At 49.8% G+C, this 24,696-nt stretch overlaps 2 protein-coding genes across 2 annotated transcripts in view; one reads left to right on the top strand and one right to left on the bottom strand.

The window, feature by feature from the left end:
• KLHL29 (kelch like family member 29) overlaps nucleotides 1-24,362 on the top strand; it is a 375,769-nt gene extending 351,407 nt beyond the window's left edge. The window contains exons 11-12 of the mRNA XM_077812466.1: nucleotides 2,841-2,985; nucleotides 24,179-24,362. Coding sequence (XP_077668592.1) covers nucleotides 2,841-2,985; nucleotides 24,179-24,362 — 329 coding nt within the window. The remainder of the gene's footprint in view (nucleotides 1-2,840; nucleotides 2,986-24,178) is intronic.
• ATAD2B (ATPase family AAA domain containing 2B) overlaps nucleotides 1-24,696 on the bottom strand; it is a 215,152-nt gene that overhangs the window by 22,438 nt on the left and 168,018 nt on the right. The gene's annotated exons all lie outside the window — the stretch shown is intronic.

Here is a 24,696-nt window from a genome sequence, read left to right as displayed (position 1 = left end):
TTAGAAATTGTGGCTAAAGTTGAAAACAATAAAAGATTATGAATAGGTGAAATACTGAAAATAGTGATAGGAATCAAAGTTGATTGACTCTAGCCAAAGAATGAGAACCAGCCCATCCGCTTATTTAAAAAGAGAAAAGTATCACTATTTAAATAACCAAGGGGGTTTCCTCTTTTTTGCTGATAAATTGGAATATGAAGGCAGCAATTCAGCCTCCTGAGAAGTTATTACTTCTGCCTTGAGGAAGCCCAAAATAATTTTCCTGTGAGATTTGGACGTTTAATTCTGAGCTCTCTTTGTGGGCTCTATACACTCTCTTGCAGAATGTTATCCAGAAAGAGACCAGAAAAATGTGATAGTTAAATATAGAGAACACACACTCACACGTTTTGATTTTGAAACATGTGGGATAAGAGGTGTTAGGACAGATAAGTCTTTCTGCTATGTTACAATGGCTTAGTGGAGTTGAGAAGATATTGTTCTGTCTTCTAAGTGAATTAGTTTCTTCCCAGCTTTCTATTTTTTTTTTTTAAATCACAGAGAGCGATGACATTTTCTGAAGGGTACATTTGTGTTTTTTGACATATGCATATAGATACTTGGTTAGCAACAGACTCCTTCTGTCTTTTCCAGTAATTTGCTTTAGCCATTTCAGTACTTTCTACAGTTGGGTCGCTTTACTAACTGCACACAGACAGCTGACATGCAATGACCCCTGGAGGCTGAAACTAAAAGTTTGAGCATATACTGTAGCCCAACTTTCTGCAGGAGTCTTTCCTGCTAAAACTTGAACAATAGCATGCATCACATCACAGCCACTTACTTTCAGTGTAGTCTTTGCAAGGAAACTAACTTAGGCCCTGTTCAAGACAAGCGCATAAGCATGTGCTTAACTTTAAGCATGCATGCAACTCACATTGAAATAAAAAAGTCCACTTAAAGTAAATCGAAAAGGAGGACTTGTGGCACCTTAGAGACTAACAAATTTATTTGAGCATAAGCTTTCGTGAGCTACAGCTCACTTCATCGGATGCAGTGAGCTGTAGCTCACGAAAGCTTATGCTCAAATAAATTTGTTAGTCTCTAAGGTGCCACAAGTCCTCCTTTTCCTTTTGCGGATACAGACTAACACGGCTGCTACTCTGAAACCTGTCATTAAAGTAAATCTACTCACAAGTGAAGAAATGCCTGAATGAAAGTTTTCTTAATTCTGTTCTGTGTGCATATGCCTCATGATACAGATTTTAAATACACACTCACGTACTACCATAAGGCATACACACAAGAGGGCTGACTTAAGGTTTAAGAGGCAACCTTAATTCAGGCATTTCCTAACCTCTGAGTGCTTTGACCTTGAAATGTTCTTTTAACATAGTTTTGGGGGTTTGTTTTGTGTGTAACATTCTATGTTTTAAAAAAAATTAAAAATGAAAAGAAAAAAATCCCCTCACCTGGAACCATATTGACTCCCCATGTAGAGCTGGGGTCTCTAGATCCATAGCACAGGCCTCTACCACCTGAGCTACCTCAGTAGCTGGTGCAGTACTGTTGTTGTCTGTGGTCCTGCCACTGCAGAGGGGTGGGGACACATACTTTGCTATTGATTTCCCAGCTATTTACTGACCCATAAAGAAATGTTAAGACTCGGGACGCCTTGGTTCAGTTGCAGGTTCTGGATGAGCGTGTGGTCTAGTGGTTACAGATTCTTCAGCCCCGCCCCTAGCCTCTCCCTCTCGCCTAGTGCAGAATGAATCTTCAGAGACTAGCTGCCAAATTCTACTGAGCATGTGCGAACTGAGATTTCTCAGAGGCTTATAACTTGGCCAAATTTGGGCACCTTTTCACTGGAACAGAAAAAGGGTTGTTCCTGTCACTCTGCCAAATTACAAGTCCCTGATCCAAAGCACGGAGGTGCTAGAACGTCTCAACTCAAGATTTGAGAAGTTTTTTAATATGTGCAGACCAACAATCTCGTTCCTGGAAACTGCTGGACCATTTTAGTGGAAATGCCTGAGACAAATGCCAGGCATGGAAAATATCAGCCAGCATGCTTAAAGCATGTATAAGCATATGATGTATTATAATAGGGATATATGGAACAAGTCTGCTAGCTAAATTTCACAAATTATTTATTAAAATAATGATATGGTTAACTTTACCAGGTATCGTCTGATAACTCTGCAGATAACGCCGCAGTGTTAAAGCATTCTCTGGAAACTTTAATAGAAATCAGTTTAGGACATTTGGTGCCTAACATGTCAGAAATGCTGAGCACTCAGAACTCCAGTTGAAGTCAGTGGCAGCTGCAGAACATGCTCTAGGTTATGTTTGCAGGAAAGATTAAGGGAGAAATGTTAGGCCCCAGAAAATATGCTTAGATGTGTTGGGACCCACCCACAAGCAAAAAAGGAATACAAAAGATAATCTATTTTTTAATACTATTAAGAAGTGGGATACTTTGCTCTAGGGTTCATCTGTACTGAGCCACTGCTCAGGAATGGAAAGTGAGTTAAGATTTGCAGCAATTCAAAACTCTGCAACAAGTTGACACATTAATTTCAGATACAAGAACAGAGCTTTCACTGTGGCTCAGTTAGGGTTTGGAGAGGATAATTGTAACTGTACCAGTTGGGCGGGGAGGTTACTGGGGAATGAAGGACTGATGATGAACTTTGAAAGTGCCTTTGAGAAGTTTAGGAGAAAAGAATAAAAACAAAAAAGATTTCCTCATTTTTCTTTCCCTAGCCTCGGAGGTTTAGAGAAGTGTGCCTTATCTCTAAACAAAAACAACTCCAAACCTGAGCCTAGAAACTGATCTCAGTATTGCTTTCCATTGACAGATAACAAATATGCTCCTGCAGTCACTCTCAATGGGTTCATCTTTATTCTTGGAGGAGCTTATGCAAGAGCAACCACCATCTATGACCCAGAGAAAGGCAATATTAAAGCAGGTCCCAACATGAACCACTCCAGGCAGTTCTGCAGGTGAGAAAAACCATTAAGATTGAATTACCAGTACCTCAGTATTTTCTACTGGAAAAAAAATGACTACATAATAATAATAGTGAGAGTGGCAGCGGGAAGGGAGATGTATACAATATGTTTTTATTCATCTTCATTATACATACCTAGGGGTGTATTTTAATGTCCTTGTGCATCATACTGAACATTTGTCCCTTAATATTTGAGTACCATGATTTGCAATGAGAGACAGAGAGGCCGAACTCTTGGGTTCTAATCACTACTTTGCAACTGACAGGCTGCATGACCTCAGGGCAAGCCATACAAATGCTCTGTGTGTCAGTTTACCTATCTGTAAAATGGGGATGATAATATTCAGTTCACATGGGTAAGGCTACGTTTTTGTCACAGAGATCACAAAAGTCACAAAATCCATCATTTCCAGAGACCTCCCTGACATTTTCTGCTTCAGTCCCTGGGGCTGCGGGACTGGAGCTGCCAGCCAGCGTGGCCTTGGAAGGGTTCCAGCAACAGGTGACAGCCCCCTCAGGGCCCCCTGCAGGTTTCCAGCGACAGGCAACAGCCTCCTCAGGGGGCCTTCCTCAGGGTTCTGTTGACCAGGGACAGCCTTGCGGGGAGGGAGGAGAGAGAACCCTGCTGCTCCCCGTCACCACAGTGGTGGGGGAAACCATGGAGCCGCAGCAGCGAAAGTCACAGATCAGTCACAGCATCCATGAATTTTTGTTTATTGCTTGTGTCCAGGACTTTTACTAAAAATAACCATAATAAAATCTTAGCCATAGAAGCCACCTCTCCTGACCACCAAGGCAGCTCCTTAGCGATGGAGCCACACTGCATCATTGGTAACACGTGCCCAAACGTATATTTTTAAAAACTCCTCTTGGATTTTATTTTTGGTTTCAAAATAAGGACAGAAACCACCTAAAAAATCAAAGAAGCCATTTCAAATGTTAGTTCCACATTTTTTATATTTAAAAGAGCGCCCTCTTTTTCACTGCTGAGCTGAATTTTGTCCCGGAGCAAACAGATTAAAAAAATCACACGCCAACTTCCAGCCAAAGCCACTGTGTTCCTGCTGTTTCTGTGCTAATTACAGATTTTCATTGTTCCTCAAGAGTGAAATTGAACTGAGGAGAACCCCACTGTGTTCAGACAGTAGTTAATGATATTTTTCTTTAAAGATTGTAAACCAGAAATAAAGGGTGTGCTGCAGTTTACATGAGTTGCCTCATTATCTAGGATTTTAAGTAAATAAAAAAATGCAGATGTTATTTAACAACACAGAAATAACCACTGTGATAGACCCAGGCCAGTTGGGTACAGCAGAGTAGCCTTATTGGGATCCAGGAAGTGGGCGGGCGAAGCCCACTACTAAAGGATCTCCCCCTCAGCCTAAGAGGGGGGTCCACAGGACCTGGAAAACCAAGTAATTACCAGGGACAACTAATGAACAACAGGGACAGGAGTGCGGTCAAAGGGTCAAACGAAGGGAACCAGACGGGGACACCGAGCAGAGAACCCCAGACAGTGCCCACTGCTCCTTGAAGGCATCAAGGGAGTCAGTGGATGCCTCCCAGAGAAACTCTGCCCGAAGGCGTGAACGGACGGAGGATCGGAAATAGGCCCCACAGTCACAGGAGACTCCATCGGCCAGCCTCCTCACCCTGGTTTTATAGATGGTCACTTTAGCCAGGGCCAGGAGGAGGTTAACCAGGAGGTCCCGTGACTTAGTGGGGCCTTTGATAGGGAGTGCATAGATAAGGAGGTGAGGGGAAAAGTGCAACCAAAATCTTAACAAAATATTTGTGAGGAGCCGGAATAGGGGCTGCAGCCTGGCGCACTCCAGGTATACGTGCACCAGGGTTTCCCTCACGCCGCTGAAGGGGCAGGTGGCCGGGATTGGGGTGAACCACATCAAGTACACACCCGTGCTCACGGCCCCATGAAGGAGCCGCCAGCTGATATCCCTGGTGGGCCTTGGGACCAAGGTGGAATATAGGCCGGCCCAACAGGGCTCCTCACCCTCTAGAGGTGGCAAGAGATCCCTCCACATTGTGTCGGGGCGGGACGCGAGGGTGAGGATGTGAAGGGTGTGGAGCATGAGCGTGTATATATGTTTCCTTGGCGCGGTCCAGAAAGGGACAGGCTGCAGCTCTTGTAGCCAGCTCACGGTGAAGGGGCGGGGGTGTCGGTCAGGTCCATGGGGCAGGGGCCCGATGAAAAGGTCCGGAGGGCCTGGGGTGTGGGGTGGGGCGCACCCTTTCTTAGGACCTGGTCGAGGTAAACCCGAGCAGCAGGCAGCAAAGCAGCCCTCACCTCCTGAAGTACGCGCAGGGGAGTACGAGGTCTGGAGAGCCCCATGCGCTGAGCGAGCGTCAGGGGATCCAGCCAGTCTCCCCGGTCGTAGTCCCGGAGGTCTCCGACTCTGGTGACTTCTGCCAGGACCAACCTCTGGCACACCGAGTGGGACTCCGCCACCTGCACACGGAGCTGGGGGTTGTGTAACAGGGGCTCCGCCCCCACGGAGGCCGCCACAGACCTGGTTGCTGTGAACAGTTTCCAGGTCCGAAGGAGGTCCTGGTAGAAGACCGGCAGCCCTGAGAGGTCTCGCAGAAGACCTCTCGGATGGAGATAAAGGAGCTGCCGGTCATATCGGAGCCCTCGGAAGTGGCGCAGGAAGGCGTGTGCCAGGATGCTCCACGCCAGACTACCTGCACCATAAAGGAGCCTCTGCAGGGCCTGGAGGCGGAGACATGGACCTGAGTGCGGAGACACTTCAGGCCCTGCCCTCCCTCCTCCAGGAGTAGATGAAGAACACCTGCAGAGACCCAGTGCAGTCCTGACCAGAAGAACTCCACAATCAATGTCCGGAGGTTGGCCAGGAAACCCAGGGCCGGGATCAGAGTGTTGAGGTGGTACCAGAGCATGGACAGGACTAGTTGATTAAGCACCAGTGCCCTCCCTCGAAGGGAGAGGCACCAGAGTAATCCTGTCCATCTCTGGAGCCGCTCTACCACCCTGCCCTCTAAACCGTGCCAGTTCTCCGGCAGAGATGGATGCGTGGCAGAAAGGTAAATGCCGAGATAGAGCAGTGGACCCACGCTCCACCGGATGGCCTGAAGCGCAGGTGGGAGGGAGCTCGCCTGCCACCAGTCCCCTACCACCAAGCCAGAGCTCTTGACCCAGTTGACCCAGGTGGAGGAGGCTGCCGAGTAGATGGCCTGGCAAGCCTCCCCCCGCGCCAAGTCGCCCGGGTCCTGGACCACGAGGAGCACATCATCAGCATACGCCGACAGGACCAGCCGCAGCACCAACCCCATCAACCTGCGGAGGAGACAGAGGAAGGGCTCTATCACCAGAGCATACAGCTGGCCCGAGAGGGGGCACCCCTGCCGTACTCCTCGTCCGAAGCTGACCGGTTCGGTCAGGGTCCAGTTGAGCCTGACCAGACACTCTGCGGAGGCATACAGCACCCAGAGAAAACCCACAAACTGGAGTCCGAAGCCAAATGCTCGCAGAGTGCCCAGGAGATACCCGTGGTCCACCCTGTTGAACTCCTTCTCCTGATCCAGGGACAGGAGGGCGAACAACAGACCGTCCCTATCACCCGAGTTCCAAGAGGTCCCAGACCAGATACAGGTTGTCGAAGATGGTGTGGCCCGGGACGGTGTAGGTCTGGTCTGGGCGGATCACGTCCACCAGCATGGACCCTAGCTGCAGCGAGATGGCTTTCGCTATGACCTCGTAGTCCGTGCTGAGGAGCAAGGGATGCCAATTTCATAAATCATGGAGGTCCCCCTTCTTCGGCAATAAGGCGAGCACGGCTCACCTGCAGGAAAGAGGGAGGACCCCGCTCTGCAAAGACTCAGCCCAGACAGTGACTAGGTCTGGGCTGAGGACATCCCAGAACACGTGGTAGAACTCCACGGTCAGCCCATCCATGCCCGGAGATTTATTGGTGGGCATGCGGCAGAGGCCTTCCGAGAACCCGGCCAGAGTGAGAGGCAGCTCTTACCGGTCTCGGTCGCCCACACTGACCGTCAGGAGTTCGTGCCAGAGCACTCTGCAAGCGTTAGGATCGGTTGGATCCGGGGAGAAAAGGCCTGCATAGAAGGCCCTGGCCCTCTCGCACATCTCTGCCAGATCCGTGAGGGGGGTGCCGTCCTCTGCTAGGAGGCAGGTGACGTGCTTCTTGGCCCCCCCTCTTTTTCTCCAGGGCGTAGAAGAAGCAGGAGCCGCGATCCATCTCCTGAAGGAGGTGGATGCGGGATCGAACAAAGGCACCATGGGCCCGATGGTCCTCGAGGGCCCGGAGCTCCTCCTGCTTCTCCCAGCATGCCCCGCAGAGGGATGGATCCTCGGGGCTGGCGACCAGACGCCTCTCTAGCTCTAAGACCTCCCGTTCCAACCGCCCTATTGCCACATCCCTCTGTCGGCTGGCACCCCGGGTGTAGTCACGGCCAGGCGTGCACCTTCCCCAGGTCCCACCACCACCGCGCTGAGGGAAAGGCACACCGCTGCCCTCGCCAGGCCAGCCAGAACTCCTGGAAGGATGCCACAAAGCCCACATCCTCCAACAAGCTGTTGTTAAAATGCCAATAGGCCGGCCCCGGCCTCTCTGTGCAGAGAGAGGCCATCACGGTGGCTAAATGATGATTGGAGAACAGAGCCAGCCGGATGCTGGAGGAGTGGGCCCGTGAAAGATGGAAACGTGATAAGTAGATGCAGCCTCCACCCGGGTAAAGGTGAATGTCGTCCGGGTGGTGGTCGAGCCAGACGTCCACCAGAGAGTGATGGTCGACAATCTCCCGGAGGACGCCCGCAGCGGCCGGGCACTGCTCGGTCCCCGAGCGGTCCCACTCCTCGAGGGTAGTATTAAAGTCCCTGCCCAGGACCAGGCACTCACTAGGATTCAAGGTGCTGAGGAAGGCAGATGCCTGCTGAAAGTAACGCAGCCGCGCCAGGGCCGATGTCAGGGCATAGACGTTAACAAGGTTGACCACGAGCCCCTCCATATGGACCCAGAGGTGCAGCAGGCGGCCCGGCACAGTCTCGGTGACCCTCAGCACCTTGGGCCGTAGGTCGGGGGAGAACAGGGTTGCCACTCCAGCCGTACGAACTGTGAGATGGCTAAAGTAGATCCTGTCCCCCCAGGCCAGCCGCCAGCTGTCTTTGGCGGCTGGATCCGTATGGGTCTCCTGCAGGAAAACCACAGAGTACTCCCCCTCCCAAAGAAGGAGAGCACCTGGCACCTGCGGAGACCCATCCTACAGCCCTGGGTGTTCAACGTTGCAATGGTGAGAGGTGCCATGAGGAGGGCTGAGTGGGATCCTCGCCAGCAGGGACGCTCATGGCTCCCAACGGGCCACGCAACAATCCGTGACCTACCCCGTAGGTGAGTAAGGAGTCACGGAAGAGGTGGACCCACTGGTAGGCTGCAGCAGCCTGCTTCCCCCCAGGCCTTTTACCCTCCCCCATGAGGGCCCTCGCAGCCCAGAGGATTTCATGGAAGTCCCCCCCATCGCTGGAGAGCGAGCTGCACCTTGTTACCGGAGCCACGGACGTCCACAAGGAACTCCTGCAGCTCCTCTCGCAGCTTATGGGGGGGCCGAGGTCACTAGCCTCCCGGCTTTCCTCCGGGGAGACCACTGACACAGCCCCGTGGCCCACCGAGATGGGCAGGCAAGGGGCAGACCCCCCACATGGCACCCGATGGGCTGGTGCCACGCGGCCCCCCTCAGATCCCGGCTCAATTGGGGGCGGCGGAGAAAAGATAGCAGCCCCTGGTGAGTCGGGACAGGGAAATACAGAGGTCGCTCCCTGGGGGCTACCCTCTGGGAGTGAGGAGATGACGGCCCCAGGGGCAGCAGTGGTATCACGGGAGGTGGAGGGGACAGGGACGGGGTTGGCATCGGGGCAGGGCAGGGATCCAGAGTAAGAGCAGGGCAGGGGTCGGGAGCAGAGTCAGGGAGAGGGCAAAGGCAGGATCCTGGGCCCCGGTAGCCAGGCCGCTGGGAGATGGCTCCTCTCGGTCAATCTCAGGAATCTGGGGGGTGAGAAGGGGACCCTCCGTGATGCCGGGCTCTGGCTCCATGGCTGGCGTAGTAGCCACGGCATTGTCAGTGGAGTCCCCGCCCAGGAAGGAGGTCGGTTGCCCCACGCCCACAAGGGACAGCCCGTGGGGCTCGGGTCCCAGCCACATGGCACCGGCGGTTGCCTTAGCGGGCTCAGCGGCCGGACAGACGGAGGAGTCCAGGGAACCCGCGGAGGCAGGAGCAGAAGCAGCAGTGATGGGGAGGGAGCATGGAGAAGTGGGGGCTGGCGTGAGGTCACCCAGATTGAGCCCCGCTGGCAGAGGGTCATCCTCCCCCTGGGTGACCGGGGTCAGACCCAGGGCCTCGATCTCCTCATAGATGGAAGGGAGCTCTCCTTCCACCACCCCAGAGTTCTCCCCGCCAGTGCCCGAAGTGACGCTCGCTTCAGGGCTCAGAGGGGCTCCAGATGGTAACGGGGCAGGAGGGGCTCTATCGGGGGCCAATGGAGGGGTAGTACTGCCCTCCCATGCTGCCACGTCTTCCCCAGCCGGTACCGGTGGATGGAACGCACCCATGGGCAAGGCAGAGGGCTCGGCATCGGTGCCCCCCTTTCTGGTCTTATGGGGGGGCTTCCGCATCGGAGGAAAGAAGCAGAGCTCGAGCCTTCCGCTTGCCCCACTTCCCCTGGACTAGGGCCCAGTCCTCCATGGCATCATCCGGGGGCCGGCTAACAGGGGTCGGGTCAGGGGGCAGGGGCGATGGCTCAGGGACTGTAGGAGGCAGCAGTGGGGCGGCATGAGGGATGGAAGATTCCCCCTGGGGCGGGCCCTCTCCCATGCTTGGTGGTATCCCTGCCGCACCCTCTTCTAGGGGCCCCACCGGATTGCAGGCAGCAGGGGTGGGGCACTCACGCTCGTCTGGGCGCACTGGGGGAAGCACCCCTTGGGCCCGAGCGGGAGCACTGGTGGACTGAGTAGGAGGAGGGGCAGCTCCGGGCACCGGGCAGCCAGGGGCACCTGTGATGACGGGGCCGGAGCCCTGCCGGGGCTCGGGGGTCCCAGATGCCCCTCCTTGCTGGGCCAAGGGCCAGTCCCTCCGGACGTGCCCCATCACCCGGCAGAGGTAGCACCGGGCCTCCCCCATGGAATAATGCACCCGGTAATGGGCCCCCTGGTAGGGAACCAAGAATGACCCCTCAAGCGCCTCTCCGCCACGCGCCGCCAGCAGCAGTTGACGCTGCACTTGCCGGCGGAACGAGAGGACGTGATGGAGGGCGGGGTCTTTGCAGCCCAGTGAGAGAGGCTCACGACAGAAATGGGCTTCCCCAGGGTCAAAAGGGCGGGTAATAGGGCGGCACTGGAAAGGAAGGGAGGGACGGAGGTCAGGACCAGGCGGATGCCCACGTCCTCTAGCAGCTCCAGAGGGACAAACACCCCCCCCACCCTTGCCAGGCCCTTCTCCACCACCTCCTGGGTGGCGGCCTCCGATGCTAAGACAACGACGACCTTGCCATACATTTTGGAGGCCGCCACAATGGCTGTGGGCCCACCACCCTCGTCAATGCCCGCACGTGGGTCTCCACATGAGGCGAAGCGGGCACCATGAGGCAACGGACGCCGTGCTTCCTGGTCATGGTGGGAAAGGGGTCCCGGCCGCTATAGATGGTAGCGGAGGCGGTGGGCGGGAGAGATGACATAGCGGCAGGCGCGGGGGCTGCCGCCACCTGGGTGAACGCCCTGGGGGCCGGGGGAGGGGCACCCGCAGAGCTGGTGGAGGGAGCAGCGGGCCGCGGCAGTGGGGGCAGTCCCTGCCCCAGAGGAGGGCCTGGTCTTTTTAGCGGCGCCCTTGCCCTTCTTCTTACCCTGGCCCTTCCCGCCGGCTGGGGGAGTTCCCCCAGAATCTGAGGGGGCGAGGGACGTGGCAGCAGTGGAGGACACCCTGGTGCCTGCCGCTGCCGGCGCCCCGGTGGGGGCGGTGGCAGGTGGTTTGGCAGCGTCAGTTGAGGTAGAGGCTTGGGGGGGGGTGATGGAGGGGCAGGCAGGGGACAGGCCGCTGGGGCTGCTGGAGGGGCCCCACCTGCCGTGTCCCCCACTATAATGAGCAGGGAGGGAGGGGAAAAATACCAGGGAGAGGAGAGGAAAGGGGAGGCAGGTCAACCCCTCCTTCCCGCTAGGCTGCAGGCAGGAGAGGAGGGCGCCAAAAGGGGTGGGCTGGACAGGGGGGCTATCAAGGGCTTGTGGGGGACAGTCACCGGCTCAGAATAGGAATCCGGCTCCTCTAGCTGCACTAGGGGAGGGGGTCATAACAACGTTACGGGGGGTGAAGTGAGATGGGGCAACTCAAACAGGGGAAGGGCACAAGCGCATGGAAGGGGGCATGGGCGCACTGAATAAGGGGCTAATCAGGGCAGGGGAACTGCTTGGGGAGCGGGGGAACCAGGCTAGAGGTAGGACAGGGAACCAAGGGGCAAGCTTCAGAGGCTGGGGCGAGGTGAACAAACAGAAGCTGCAGAGGGAAAAGGGCAGGGCAGGCAAACAAACTGAAGCTAGCGAGGTTCTGGGGTAAAAGGGGGGGCAAAAGGCTGCAAGGGGCAAAATGGGGCAGGTAGCAAGGGACAAAGCTGGGGGCTTGCTGAAGGGGGTCAGTCCGGGGCGGGGGGGGGCTTACAAGCGCCCACATGCGCTTGCAAAGAGTCAGTGCGGGCTGGCTGCTGCTGCAGGCCCCAAAGGTGGTGAAAGGGCACGGCAAGCCAAGCAAGCAGCGGAGTCCCAGAGGCAGGAGCTTGAGGCAGATGGTAAGTGTCCACTGGGGGTGGTGGAGGGGGCAGCAACAACGGTGGTGGGAGAGGTTGGGGGGGCCACACAGATGGATGGGGGGGCAGGATCCCCGCCACACCTCCTGTGTCCCCACAAACACAGTCAAAACCCCCACCACAAGAGCACAGTTCAAAAGTTACACAGCCTTATGGCCCCCTCCACAGTGGGCTGCAGAGTCCCCGTGCGGTCCCCCAGCAGCAGATGGCCTTGTCCCCTCCTCCTTCGGGGTCCAGCAGCTCCCAGGCAGCAGCCCGGTGGCCAGGAAGGCAGAGAGGACCCCTCACAGGTGGTGGTGGTGTCCACAGCAGCAATAGCAACGGCTGGGATAGGGGTCCCTCACTCCCCCCCCGTCTGGGGAGTGGGCCAGCAGCCCCCACCACCAAGGGGCTGTAGTTGGAGCAGTAGCAGCACCCAAGGGGGAGGGGCCGGGGGGGAGTCTAGCAGCTATCCAGCAACCAGATAGCAGAGAAGGGGGGGGGGTGGCCCAGCCAGGGGAGCAGCTGGAGCAGTGGCAGCAAGAACCCAAGGCCCAGCAGCAGCCTCCCTCCTCTCTCCAGGCCAGTTGGGTTCAGCAGAGGAGCCAAAGGTGGGTCTACTGGCCTCTGGATGAACAGTTTTCTGTTCCTTGACTGACCAGAGCAGGGGCTGTTCTAGGCTAATGAGAACACCTGACTCCAATTAACCTGCAAAGAGTCAGTTGAGGCCATTAAGCTAATGTGACCACCTGACTCTAAGTAAGGCCCCTCTGATAATATAAAAGGGCTCACTCCAGTCAGGCAGAAGAGAGTTAGGAGTGAGGAAGTGTGGCTGAAGGGCTGGTTAATGATGATATTCTTAAGTCATTGCTAAGGGAGAAGCAGGAGAGCTGTGGGGAAGTGGCCCAGGGAAATGTAGCAACTCTGGCAGTAAAAGGTTGGCTCCTAATAGCTGCTACCATGAGGGTCCCTGGTCTGGAACCCAGAGTAGAGGGTGGGCCTGGCTTCCCCAACCCATTTCTACAGAAACATCTTCTGGGAGGGGAAAACAGGCCCCTGTCAGGACAGGAGGCTAAACTGTTTTAGCATGAGGCTGTAGGAGCAAAAGAGACTTTGGGAACTCTCTCACCAACCTCCATTGCTGGCTTATGTTGAAAAGGGCTCAGCAGACTGTATCCCTGGCCCTAGAGAGAGAAGGGCTACATGGAAGGTTGCAGTGAGCCTCTGAAGCTAGCGTAAACCGCCTGAAAGCGTGGGACCCATGGGGACAAGGTCTGAGCTCTGCCACACCATATGTTAATGATCCTCTCTCAATCAGGTTCACACAAAACCTGGTTTGTTGGGAAAAGTTTGTGCACCTCATTTTTATATTTTAAGCAGACCGTTCTTATCACTTTCATAACTAGCTAGTGTGATTGTGTATAACATGGGAGGGGTGACTTGTGAAAAAATGTAAAGGTCAATTTTAAATTTTTTTTAATGAAAATTTAAAATTGTTCAGGTCCCCAAATCATGAGCAAAAGGCATATCAATTTCAGAATGCCTTTGGGACAAAACCTAATCCCATTGTAGACAAGGGGACTTTTGGTATTGACCTAAGGCAAGATTATAATGGCACAAAAGGCAGTTATGTACCAAGCTTGCTTTGAAAGTCAATGGGAGTTAGACACATAAGGGGCCTTTGTGCCTATTGAAAATCTCCTACTGTATGTTTAGGGTGAACTGAATCTTTAAGAGTTTCCCAAACAGCATGAAAATATGTGTTTAGCCACATGATCATGGTCACATTTTCATCCTATATTTGTAGTGCTGGATATTTGGAGGCCCACTAATCACACGCTCTGCTGCAGTCACAGATGACAGCAACAGACATGGGCTGGGAGCTGTGATTATTGCTCTTTGCACTGTCCTGATGGCCACCTCCCTCCACACTGCCAAAGAGTGGGAGGGAAAAAAACCACCTCGCTCCATATTGCTCAGAAGTCCTCCCTTTCCAGTTCACCCTTCAAGGGTTTATTTTTCTCCAAGCAAAAAGAATACAGAATGTGTTTCTATGTATGGATTAAAAATTCCATATTCCTGCTTACTTAGAATTCAGGCTGCATGCAAATAGAGCTGTTACAGAGATTCTCCACAGGGTAACAGCAGCAGCAGGGTGGGGCCAGCAATGATTCCAGAGAAGCTATTTTAGTACCAGCAATTCCCAACAGGCACAGAAAAGCAGTTTCGGCCTCCTTCTCCAACTCTTAGCCAGTAAGGTTTGTTATATGGCTCTGCCGAATGGGAACCCTTAATAAAACTTAGATTCAGGCTGAACAGCACAACACAAACATGGTGGGGTTGGGTTTTTTTTTTCCACCTTTTAAATAAATTCTGGTTCTTGGTCAGTGAAGCATAACTTCACTGCTCAACTAGTGGGCCTGCTACCTTGTGGCACTGGCCCAGGCTATTCATTTCCTGTTACAAATTTAGGATCAACTTCAGACACTGAAATGGGTTAGAGCACAGCTTGTTTGGAGAGAAACTCCCAGGTGGCTGTGTTTATGGAGTACGATTTCTTAATAGTTGCCTACTTCTCAAGTCCACAAATTTAAAAGCTGGCCTTTCAGCATACAGGGTCAGTTTTTCTACAGCTGGGAGAAAACTGGTAGAGAGGGAAAGCCCAGGTCTTTTAGCAGATCTGGAAGGAAATGTGTGGTTGGGACTTGGGACAGTGGACAGCTGATTAAAATCACAGCAACAGACTAATGTAACCCTTCTGCCCATCAGAGTTGGCAGCAAGAAGGGCCGGGTTCAGTATCTAGGGGTTCCATTCCAATAACACAATGCAAAACCAGCTCGAACCCCCACACAGTGACCTGCGACAAATATATACCACCCCCGCTGGGCACCTCTAAGAGGCAATACTTCCCCTCTCGCAAGCACAGAGTCTGAGTATAGCAAAAAGCCTTTTAATAACAGAGAGAAACAATGTGGCATTATGTTGGGGAAACACCACCAACAGGATTCATAACACAACCCATGAGCAAAAACCCATCCCAAGCAAATTGGGGCATGTCTTTTCCCTTTGGTTCTTGAGTCCAGCAACCCAAAATCATCCAAAAGTCCAAGGACCCCAAAGTCTCTGTCCCTGGTCAGAGTTTATCTGCAGAGTTTTACCTCCCAACCTGGGTGGAGATTGGGGGGGGGGGGATTTCAGGGGCACCTTACATGGTCCAAAGCTGATTGCCCCACCTCTCCATGAGGCTCCGCTCTGCCAGCTACCCCCATGAGTTACTCCAGGCATCCGACAAACTGCTCTACCATATATCATTAGACTCCCCCACTACTTAACACAACACTCAGTGATTTCAGCTCTTACTAAGTTTAGCTCTTTTGTGATTTCAGCTTGTAGTAGGGGAGCCTCAGTACTGGTGCACCATTAGCCCAAAGTGAATTCAGCTCAGCAGCCTGTAAGTAGACTCCTAATAGAATCAAAATTAGCTCTGATATTTTACAGTGGCAAGAGAAGAACATACAATTAGCATGCAAAGCCCTTACTAGAGAACCCATGCCACCCAGTATTAATACCTGACCCTAGCCTCTCTCCATTCAATGGGTTTTGGAACCCATGACCCTTGCCTAGCAAGTGCTGCTTAGTTGATGGTGAGTCCCTCCATCATAACAAAAGGCCAAGTACAGTTCCACTGTCCTTGATTCACATAATCAGGATAATAGTTTATTCCTGCCCCAATAACAGAGAAACTAGGGCTCCTACAGCAGCCAAAGTGACCATCTAGGCAGGGAGGGTGTGTCTATGCAAATGAGATCAGCCCCTGAAGTTCTTTTCCACAACCCACCATGACTCACCACTAGATGTCAGGGTAGAGCTCATCCTGATTCTGCTTACACTAATAAGAATGATCTTTCGTTTATATAGCAGTTTATGTCCTGAAAAATCTCACTGCGCATTAAAGCATAACTGATATACAAATAATGCACAGAGAGCGCTTTGGCTACTACTAAAATGCAGCCACCTCTGGGTTGGAGTGTGGCAGCTGTTCAGCAGCACACAGCAACACTACACAACAGTTTAGGAACACTATCCAACTGAAAACACTGGGGAAATATAGTTAGGTAGAATATAATTAGGATGTGGCCAGGGCACCAGCACTAATAATGCGACTACAAAAAGTGTTAGCACATCTTTAATGACCATGAGTGGTCTGGACCTTGATTTTCTATCTAATTCGAAAGATAGACAGCAGCACAGGGACACCTAGCAAAACCTATGGAAAATGTGAGCATTGAATCTTGAGCCTTCTAAAACATAGCATCCTGGCTTCAAAACTTTTTGTAAACATGGGCAGAGGTTGTTAGCACAGCTACCAAATTCAGAGAGAGAGAGCCCTGTGGAGATTAGCATCCATTAAACTCTAACCTCCAAGTGGGTGTTCCTTAGAGATGCCTCATCCAAGTATTAGCCCAGTTTGTGAACATCCGTCTGTTGCTCTTGCTTTTTAGTCACTTTCCCAAAACCTAATTATTTGTGGATTAATTTCTTACTTGTAAATATGTGAAAGAGGAAGTTTTTTTCAAAGAAATTCTATGTATATTTACCTGCTAGTCTTTAATTGTCTTTTTGGATCTGTTCCAATTAAATTAGTGTGTGTGGATCTGTGCCCATTCTCAGTAGCTCCACATACCAAAAACAGTTCTGAAATGTTCAGTACAAGGACAAACCAATTCCGCCATTTAAAAATGTCTTTTTATAACCTCAAAAACAACTAGAAAGCTTTTTTTCCCAAATGTTGTGAATTTCCAGCCAAGAATGAATGTTTTATGGCCAGTTTATATAGGGAATTTTGTAAGTCTCTCAATTTATAGTAGCCTGTAGCCATACCATCTTGTGCTGCTGTCTTTTGTAACCCTCGCAAGCTAAGAAAGCTTGGACTAAATGAGTTCTTGAATGGGAGATCTGTAAGGAACACCAGACCGAGCTGCTGCGCACAGTGATGCTGATGATTCAGGAGGTGGGATTCTTCCCTCTGAGTTACTATTGACACAGTGCTTCATCAAGAAGCAACGGTGCTGCCAGTGTTCCTCTTTTTTGGATGAGATGTGAAAGGCCCCCTAGATGTCTTTGTGAGAATGTGGATGTTAAAAACCCAATGTCATAGCCAAATTTCAATTTAGGTAATTGATATTCTGCCAGACGAGGGCCCTGATTATGGAAAGCACCCACCACATGCTTACCTGCTTTACTGAATAGAGAGACTTAAGCGCACCATTAAATACGTTCTTGAATCAGAGCCTAAATTCCACCCCTCTGAGGCTGCACTTGGATAAGATATTCATTTCCTGTCATAAACATTATACACTTCCTATATTTTCTTAATGATCATTGGCTGTAACATAAGCATGTGATCTCTAAGAGATGAGAATTATTATAGGTGGAATCAGACAATTGTTCACAGAAGCAGTAGAGCAAAAAAACCAAGATGGCTCATGCAGTGCACACAAGTTCACACACTTATTTAAAAAACAGAGATGGAGTCCTAATGCATCAGTCGTACATAGCATTTCTGTAAAGTGCACAAAGAGCCTCTGCAGAAAAGTAGGTAAGTATTGCTGTTGTCCTGCGGGTGAGTAAAGAGTAAAAGAAAGGCTAAGGCCTGGATTTATAGAAGTACTTTGGCGCCTAAGTCCCAGTGTTAGGCTTTGCTGTGATTTCACAAAATTGCCAAACTCTGTAGATGCCTAAACTCACTGGGTGCCTAAGTTCTTGCAGTTACCCAGTTCTCTGGGTACCTAAGTTTCTGCCTCTGGGTGTGTGCATTGCTGCCTTTCTCTAGCATCCAGATGCCTAGCTGCCACCTAAGCCCTAGAGCGATTCACAAGCCAAGGGAATATAGGCATTTAGCGGCCCAAGTCACCTGCAGGGCCTGATCCAGTTGGTGTGCTCAGAGGCTGCATAACAAAACAGCTCTGGGGGAAAAGTTCCCTCCTAACTTCTAGCCTACAGGCTTGGGTACTTACCTGGAAGTGGGAGAGCCCCTAGTTCAAGTTCCCCCTCTGCCAGAGAAGTAATTTGAACAGCGATCTGTGACCTGTCAGGTACATGCCCTAACCCACTGGGCTACAAGGGTGTGGAGATCCCTCAGTCGCTCTTATTGAAGCTGTTCCACGGTGGCTATATACTCAGAGTGAGACTGATGCTGGAACCGGGAGAATAGAGCACTCATCCAAGGGCCAGTCTCCCTGCTCCACAATGGCACAGCTTCAACAGGAGAGAGGGCGGGAGCCCCAGATCAAAATGTCCCATAGCTCAATATTTAGGGCACTCACCTGCGAAATGGTAAATTACTGGTCAACCCCCTTCTCCGTATCTGGTGTGGGAAGACTTGAACTGGGGGGGTGTCCCACATCCAGTTGAGCCCCTTAACCCCTGGGGTAAAGATTATGAGGGAATGTCCCCTGGCTTCTTGCAAAAAACACATTAGGTGCCTAACTCCGAAGATTGTTCACAGTTGCGAATCACTAGCAAAACTAGGTGCCTCCCTGAAGCCTGTACACGTAGGGTATCTCCACACTGCAATTAAACATCCGTGGCTGGCCCATGTCAGCTGACTTGGGCTCCCGGGGCTCAGGCTGTCGGGCTGCAAAATTGTGGAGTAGACATTCGGACTCCAGCCCAAGCCCAAATACCTACATGGCAACTGTACAGCTGATCCCTGAGAGCCTGAGGCAGCTGACATGGGCCAGGCGCAGGTATTTAATTGCATTGTAGACATACCCTTTGGCCCATTGGTCTGACCCAGTATGGCTGATTGTTCTTGTATGTTCTTATGGGCAGTTTTAAATAAAACCACTTGCCTCAGGACCGGAGAGGAGAGGTTGGAGCCAGTCTAGCGCACAGCCATCCACAACCCTGTCCGATTTCCAAGCAAGAGTTGTGGAAAGTATTTCACTTGACGATAGAAAAAATACCTCAGTTATGAAAAAATTACTTGTAGCCCTTTGGCATTACAGTGACTCCTCCAAGCTCAGTTGTTCTTCGACCTGGGCTATACGCTCAGCTCACTACAGCTGCTGCCCTCAGAAGCAGGCGTAGGGCTTGTTGCTTTCACTGCAAAGTTCTTCTGCTTGGAGCTGTCTTTCTCTTCAGGTTCTGACAGCATGTAATCACTTAGTGTTAATGGCACCAAACAACAAGCCTGCATCCTAATTATTGTGATTATTCCTTTCTTCATGCATTAGCCTCGGTTAATGTTGTTTTTACAACTGAGGGCCTGGGAGGGGAAGAGCAATATTGTTGCCCTTAGGAAGAGGGAGTGATGAACACACCGCTTTCCGTTCACCTGCCTTAAAGTTCTGGACTACAATTAGACACAACTGCTTAAGGTCCCCTTGTTAAGCTAGCCCTAAATCCAACATATAGGCACCAGTAGCATGCTCAGCTTCCACCTAACTCTGTAGGCGCCCAGGTTTCCACTGGTAGAGTCCCCTCGGTACCCCCAGTTTTTGCTGGTGGGCATGCATAAACATGCCTCAGGCCTCACACTGTCAAACAGCTTGACACCTAGCTTGCGCCTAGCTTGTGTATGGAACCTCATCCAGGCAGAGGAGGAGTTGGTGGTGCTGCCTATCCTTATACCAAGTGATTTGGGCAATCATCTGGGTTGGTGAAAGGACCTGGGTTCACATCCCTGCTCCAAATCAGGCAAAGCAGGGATTTGAACTTAGGTTACCCACATCCCAGATGAGTGCTCTAACCACCAGGCTATTGGGCATGGGGGACAACCGCCACCATCTCCTCCTTTTCTTGTGCAGGTGTACTGTGCACACCTACGAAATCAGGCCCCTTAGGCAAGCGAAGCAGAGGAACAACAGCAGGGCTTAAGTGTGAGTTAGGCTCTGAGCAGCTCAGTGATTCCAGGTCTTACAGTGGCTTTGCACATGCCCCCTGGCAGAAACTTAGGCAGCACCACCACCATGTTCTCCTTGAGAAAGGGCTGACCCAGCTTAGTTGCCTGACTCGAGGAGAGTGGTTGGGTCTGTGAATCCCAAGCAGAGATAGGTGTTGTAATGCAGCCCAGACTAAGGGTTTGGCTACACTTGAAATGCTACAGAAGCACAGCTGCTGGGCTGCTGTAATGTTTTCATGTAGATACTCACTACATTGATGGGAGGGGTTTCTCCCATTGGCCTAGTTAATCCACCTCCCCAAGAGGCAGTAGCTAGGTCAACAGAAGAATTCTTCCACCAATTTAGCACTGTCTACATTGGGAGTTAGCTCAGCTTAACAACATCGCTCAGGGTGTGTTGATTTTTCACGCCCCTGAGCAACGTAGCTGGGTCATCGTAACTTTTGAGTGTCGACCTGGCCTTAGGGGCCTGCCTCATACCGTCTGAGAAGTGGGTTTTAAGCGCACACAAAAGGGGTGTAGCTGTATACAACAGGTTGCCCCTCTGATTGGCATTTCCTACTAGCTAGCTTAAGTGGCTCACCACTCAGTTTGTGGGCTTTTCTGTAGCCTGTTCTTAGGCACCCAACTTTCCACAGGCATTTTATAGGGAGCTTGGACATGTGGATTCTGGGCCTAAAGTTAGGCTTTCCAACACTGAGCCTAAATCTCTTTGGTGGAGCTAACTCTTAGATGCTTTTGGAAATTTGATGTCTAAGCTATAGGTATTTTCCACAGACGTATTTACTTACATGTTTTCAGTTGGATCCCCTTCTATTGCCTATTCATACTGCTAACCTTTCAAGGTCCCCATGTTCCTATTATTTTGTCTGTCCTCACTGCTGGTGGTAACACCTCCCAGTAATTTGCAACTTTAATTTAATGGGCTGCTTACATAGTCTTCCAGATCATTAATAAAAAGAAAAGGAGTACTTGTGGCACCTTAGAGACTAACCAATTTATTTGAGCATAAGCTTTCGTGAGCTACAGCTCACTTCATTGGATGCATACATGAAGTGAGCTGTAGCTCACGAAAGCTCATGCTCAAATAAATTGGTTAGTCTCTAAGGTGCCACAAGTACTCCTTTTCTTTTTGCGAATACAGACTAACACGGCTGTTACTCTGAAACCAGATCATTAATGATGATGTTAAATAAAACCAGACCAAAACATCTCCCTCTGCACCAAATATTGCTTCTTATAACTACCCCTTATTTATGATTCTTCCACCACTTTTTTTTAGCCCATGTGGCAGTGCTCCTAGCCAAACCACTTTGAATTAATTTGTCAAGTAAGATGTTGTAAGATTACCCTTACCCTAGCAAAGGCTTTAACGGAAGAATACAGACACAGCCACTGTGTCTCGTGCCAAACCCTGAAACCTCTGTCTTCAGCTGTGCAAAGGGACACAGAAGGACTAGCAGCCCAGTACATATATGGCCAATTCCCACTCTTTTTTTTTTTTTGTTTTTGTTTTTGCAAAAACACGCTGAAACTACTGTGTTCACATTCCTTCTGTACCCTATGGCAACAGAGTGACCCTGTGCCAGATCATATTGGTAAACTGGTATGCGAGACTGTATTGTGAATAGGGACGTGCTATTTACTATTTCACATAACAAAGGAACTAGTGGTCACCTGATGAGATTAATAGGCAGCAGGTTTAAAACAAACAGAAGCAAGTATTTCTTCACACAACACAGAGTCAGCCTGTGGAACTTGTTGCCATGGGATTCTGTGAAGGCTAAAAGTATAAATGGGTTTAAGAAATAATTAGATAAATTCATGGAGGCTAGGTCCATCAATGACTAGTAGACAAAAATGGTCAGAGATGCAACACAAGACTCCAGCTTTCCCTAAACTCCAAGGATCACAGACTGGCCACTGAACTAGGTGGCCGATTGGTCTGATCCAGTGTGGCCATTTTTATGTTCATATTGTACCCTTTTGAGCCCTTAGAACATAATCTTTTCTGGGGCAGAGATGACATCTCAGTTTGGCACATGTCACCATTGTACTGTGTCCACGTGGCTTTATCCCACATGTAGCCGGCTGTGGGTGTCTTGTATCTTATGTTCTTTAGAAAGTCCATGCTGTTTAGTTCTCATAATGCCACCGTCCTATGTACTTATACATAACGGGCTGTCATGCTATTAATAGCAATTATTTATTAGTAGCAGTATTACAGTAGTACTCAGTGCCCCATCAAGTTTGGGACCCCATTGGGGTAGGCTCTGTGCAAGCACAAATTAAACAAGCTTCCCTGCCCTGCAGCACTTACAATTCAAGACACTGATCCTTCAAACACTTGTGCACTTCAGTGGCATTATTCCTTACATAAAGTTACACCTGTGTGTAAGGATTGGACTCGACAGACAAGATGTAATGAGTCAGTGTAACTAACAAATGGAGGGAGGGAATGGGAGTGTTAGGAATATATGACTAAATAAAGTCTGGTTGGAGGTTCCTGGTTTCAGTCTTGCTCTCTCTTTTTTATTTTATTTACTTATTCATTTAGACAGGCTAGGTGGATGAGGTTATATCTTTTATTGGCCCAACTTCTCTTGGTGAGAGACAAGTTTCCAAGCATATGCAGAGCTCTACTTCAGGTCTGGGACAGGTAGTGGCAACAGCTAAATACAAGCATGGCATAGATAAGGCATTAATACATGTTGCAAGAGACCATTCAAGATGAAGGGGGCAGTTAATACCGCTACAGTTATAGGACAAAAGAAGGTTAGTAGGCTACAAATCGTTACAAAAAGCCATAGATACAGTATCTCCAGCCATGATTTTTTATGTCAAGTGGAGTTATGAATTTAAGTTCCCAGGCTTGTGTTCTGAAGGTGTTGTGCAGATTTCTGTTGAGGATGAGGAGCAAGAGGTCAGATATGGAGTGATCATTTTGAGAAAGTGTTTTGATGTTATCTTTTTTCTGTAGGAGTTCAGTTGAGGGCAAATTGTAAGGCTACACAGAATAGATATTAGTAATCTCAAAATGAGTCTTTGCTTTTTTGAATATTGGTACAACACTTTATTCAAATCCTCTAGTACTTCCCCATTTCTATGTGACTTTTCAAAAATAATTACCAGTAGTTCAGTAAATTCATTAGCAAATTCCCTTAAGACTCCGGGCTGTATAATCAGCCAGCCTTGCTGATTTGTATAGATAAGCTGATCAAATGTTTCAAGTAAACCCAATTTACCTGCATTCAGATTAACAGTTATTTTGAAAAGGTCTTCATTATTTCCTACTTACTTGTGTATGTAACTCATACTAGTCTTGTTTAAATCCTTCCCTCTTCACTGTTTTCAATACAGGTTTGTTTTTATCCTCAGAGCCTGATTCCTCCTGAAGACATTGACCACTTCTTGTTCTTTACATTCTTCTTTTTTCAGAGGCATTTTGGTTGGTTGGTTTTTCATGCTGGCGTCTTCTAGGATTCACCATTCACCCCATCCTTCAATTTCAACTCTTCCTCCTTATGCTGCAGCCCGCTCTGTATGTTTATTGCTTCAAAATGAGCTCTATGAAATATGTGAATGTACTACTTAGTGTTAAGTTCGGCGAGCCCAGTCATTGGCATAGAGCCTCTCCATTAACCCTCCTTTGTTCAGTTTGCTTTATTTGCAATATATTTAAAATTTGCAAAGTTTTAAAATGTGCTAATCTTTTTATAAACTAGGGCACCCAGCTCCCCACCCCCAGATACTGTTCGGTATCCATAGCCATTGATTGGCTTTGTATGCATGCTGTAATGCCTTCTGCCAGACAGCACTCACACCAGCAGCCACATACAGGCAGCAAGATGTGTTTCTGAGTCAGAGAGAGGAAAATGGGGTGGAGAGGGTTTGGCTCAGTGGAAAATGTAGTCATGACCCCAGCCTCCACAGTGAAAGAAAGACAACTGACCACTGAATGGGTTGAATCAAGAGGGTTTTCATTGAGCTTATAGTCTTGGGGGGTAGCTGTTTCTTCCTTTACAGCTTTGGCAAAGACCGGTGGTGTAAAAATCCCATTTTGTATGCACAGGACTGGGAGCCAGAAACTTCTGAATAGCAGCTACATTTGTTTATACACTTGGATGTGGTGCATAGGTGTGTATCTAGGCCTGGTACATTGCAACAGTGGCTGTGCTGTTGATACCCTCTATAGGCTTGAGAGAGTCATGTCTTCCACAGTTTCCCTCTTGTATGTTTAAAGTGGGGAAAGCTTACCTGGGGGATGGTGGGGCAGCGCAGGTAGGGGAAGGTTATTAAGATTAATGGAAGGGGCGTTCAGCTTTCTAAAGATGCAAGTGTTTCTTACTATTTTAACAGTTATCCAGTTAGGCTTGTGTTGCAAAAGGGCACTAAAAACTAGAAGAAATTTGAACTGTTTTACAAGATATTAAGCAAAACTTTTCTTTTCTTTTTGTGTATAGTGCTGTGGTTCTTGATGGAAAAATTTATGCCACCGGTGGAATTGTTAGCAGCGAAGGACCTGCGCTGGGGAATATGGAAGCTTATGACCCTAAGACAAACACATGGACACTTCTCCCCAATATGCCATGCCCTGTGTTTCGACATGGCTGTGTCGTTATTAAAAAGTACATTCAGAGTGGTTGATGCTACCAAGGAGTTGGACGGAGAACTAGTTTTGCCTGCCAAAAGCAGGCAAGAAATAAAAAAAAGCTATTACAACAAAAATAAATAAAATTAGAAGAACAAAAACACAAAAGCAACGAACATATTGCTCTAAAGTTCTGAATATTCTCTACATTGAATGTAGAAAATCATCTTCACCTTTTGGTGAACAAGGAGCAGAGAGCTCCGTGCTGTGTAAGATAGTGTAACTCAATGATACAAGTGTGTCACTAGATGGGGTAGTGGCCCTTGTTACGGATGTAGGCTTTTGGTCAACCCAGGTGCAATAGAATTTCACATATTTTTTAACTGGGGG

This window comes from Eretmochelys imbricata, chromosome 3 (assembly GCF_965152235.1).
Source record: "Eretmochelys imbricata isolate rEreImb1 chromosome 3, rEreImb1.hap1, whole genome shotgun sequence".
Classification (NCBI taxonomy): Eukaryota; Metazoa; Chordata; order Testudines; family Cheloniidae; genus Eretmochelys; species Eretmochelys imbricata.
Note: the sequence above shows the minus strand (reverse complement) of the source record. Positions and strands in the feature narration are given on the sequence as shown.